The sequence below is a fragment of the Orbicella franksi genome, chromosome 14 (assembly GCF_964199315.1).
Source record: "Orbicella franksi chromosome 14, jaOrbFran1.1, whole genome shotgun sequence".
Classification (NCBI taxonomy): domain Eukaryota; kingdom Metazoa; phylum Cnidaria; class Anthozoa; order Scleractinia; family Merulinidae; genus Orbicella; species Orbicella franksi.
This window is the reverse complement of record NC_138158.1, coordinates 6,100,028-6,102,617: the sequence shown is the minus strand read 5'-3', so window position 1 is coordinate 6,102,617 and position 2,590 is coordinate 6,100,028. Positions and strand designations below refer to the sequence as shown.

At 45.6% G+C, this 2,590-nt stretch overlaps 1 protein-coding gene across 1 annotated transcript; it reads left to right on the top strand.

Moving 5' to 3' along the window:
• Positions 1–305: 305 nt before the first annotated feature.
• Positions 306–2,333, top strand: LOC145467878 (superoxide-generating NADPH oxidase heavy chain subunit A-like). Its single transcript, XM_081451490.1, has one exon. The coding sequence runs from the start codon at positions 573–575 to the stop codon at positions 2,151–2,153; it is 1,581 nt and encodes a 526-aa protein (XP_081307616.1). The 5' UTR covers positions 306–572; the 3' UTR covers positions 2,154–2,333.
• Positions 2,334–2,590: the final 257 nt, after the last annotated feature.

Sequence of the window (2,590 nt, the reverse complement as noted above, 5' to 3'; positions counted from 1 at the left end):
AAAATTCCAAGATAGAGTAGAACATAACTGACACTTGAACCATTTTAAAAATAGAAATGTTTACCTAGAACCTGTTTTACATTGCTGGAGATCAATCAAACCAAAATATATAATATGCAAATTAGTGCTTTTTTTCTTTGTCAAACACTTTTACTACTCTTATCGAGCTTATATTTATGCTAAAACCTTTCTGCTTCGGATCAGTATCAATACACGAGTCTTTTGGCTTGGTTGGCATTGCGTTCTTGCCTTTGAATCGATCGGTATTTCTCATTTTCCAGCGGTGCAGTTTGAGCTAGCCGATGACATAAGCACATTTTCGTATACTGTTTTGCAAAACATTTATTCGCTTGGCTGCGAGGTTGAAAGAAGGACTCAAAGATTTTTTCTGTTATTTACTCATCTGCGAAAAGTGTGTCTGCTGTAGTGTGTTGGAAAACACGCTTTAAATTACAGCTCTTTCGATTGGCCGTTGCGTTCCACGCCTTACATGTAACTGTTTGTTGGCAAATACAACTTTATCTACTTGCACATCGAACAAGCGCTTTTGCATTTAGCTGCTTTTGAAAAACATGCACCAGTCCTACCAAGTTTCCATCGAGCAGCCTCGGCGAGTGGAACAAACAGATGGGCGACAAGCGGCGGTTGTAGACCCACTTAACGTGGAAGACCTCGAGCATCAAGCCTCTAAGCGATGGAAATCTTACGAAGATTCGAAGTACGAGTCGCCCGTACTCAATCGATTGTTTCCATGGCCACGTTACTACTACTGTCGCTGGAAGATACTTAGTATTTTCCACACTCGCCTTCTATTTGGAATCGTTCTTGGAGAGCTGCTTGCGTTTGTATTGCTCATTGGGGGTCTAGCTGCAGCATTGGGAGTGATCGGATTGAATGACGACGAAGGCGGAGAAGGAACTGCGGGCATTGCAACTATCGCACCGGCCCTCTCATTCGCTTTTGCTTGTAGAAACTCACTATGGGTGCTGTTCACCGGTATGCCATTTGAGCGAGCGTTATTCTGGCATAAACTTTGCGCTTATGTCAGCATCCTCGTCGGTGCTTGGCATGGTTATGTGTCTCAAAGATGGGATGTCTCCGGACTCCTACTCATTGGTTCTATGGCTGGTCTCTGCCTTACGGCCCTGAGGTTTATTCGCCGGAAGGTCTTCGAAGCTTTCTATCGTTTCCATTGGGTACTGTTCCTACTTGTCATCGGCGCCGCCATTGCTCACGGTGCCGGTGCGATTGTATTCGGCGTTGTCCTGTGGGTGTTCGACGTACTGGTCCGTGCGTTAATCGTACTTATCAACAATAGAAAGCAACGAAGTATCTTGGCCGTCAGACTTCCCTCAAATGTCGTTCGCCTGACGTTCCTCAAGGAAGATTTCAACTACAAATCGGGTCAGTACTGTTTCATATGTGTACCCGGTGCATCCCTGTTTGAATGGCATCCGTTCAGCCTGTCCTCCTCCCCCCACGAGAACGTGGTCTCGCTGCATATCCGCGTACTCGGAGACTGGACCAAACGGTTGTACGACTACGTGGAGGAGACAAAACCGATCGATGTCTATCTCGACGGGCCATACGGAGCTCCGTGCTTGGACGTCGACGGCGACCGCTACAAGCTCTTCATGTTTGTCAGTGGCGGCATCGGGATCACCCCTATGCAGTCTATCTGCAACGACGTGCTGCATCAGCGCAGACGAGGGAGGGACATCCGCAAAGTGATGTTCATCTGGTCCGTCCGTGACCTCTTCATGGTGACAGCAGTGCTTGATTACGACAAGGAATACTTCCAGCAGTCTTCGGATCACCGGCTTCCACTGTCGTTCACTCCAGACCTTGTGGCGAGAGGTGAGTCAAAGGAGGTGATGGAAAATTACTTCCATCTCACTAGAGAAAGAGATTCGTCCAAGTTCGAAGAGGCTAACATCCTTCCAGAAGTGCAGCCAGACCTAAAATTTGGCCGTCCTGAGCTTCCAAATTTGTTCTCTAAGATGAAAGGCTACGCGGGTGAAGAGGGAGAGAAACGGGTAGCGGTATTAACCTGTGGACCAACCTCATTGGTTGACAGCGTCGAGGAAGTGTGTACTAAGTGTTCATCTGGGGGAGTCACATTTGATTTTCATAAAGAAGTCTTTGAATTCTAACCTAGTCCAGCTTGTCACGCAACGCTAGGGGAAGATGGTCACGTAGCGTTGCGTGACAGAGAGAGGTACTAAATTGGACTAGTTCCAATCTCTAACAGAAGAACTTTCAAAACTTGTCAAAAAAAAACAACAACAACAACAAAAACCGCGGTACCCTTTTCATTTTGATGTAAATTCATTGCACCGTTGTATGCTTTTGTTATTCTTTTCATGTTAACTTTCTTCATTATAGACATCTTACCAGATTTGGCATAGCACACCTGCAAAGAGATTAAATTATTCAGAGCCACTCCCTGATGATCGGCTTACTAAAGCACTTAGGATTTGGAGGAATAGTAAACGCTGAAAAATTCAAAACAACGGATTACCTGGCATGATATTAAGAAAGCCTTTAACATGATACTTGGTATCAATACGTAACACAGCGTATTTTGCAC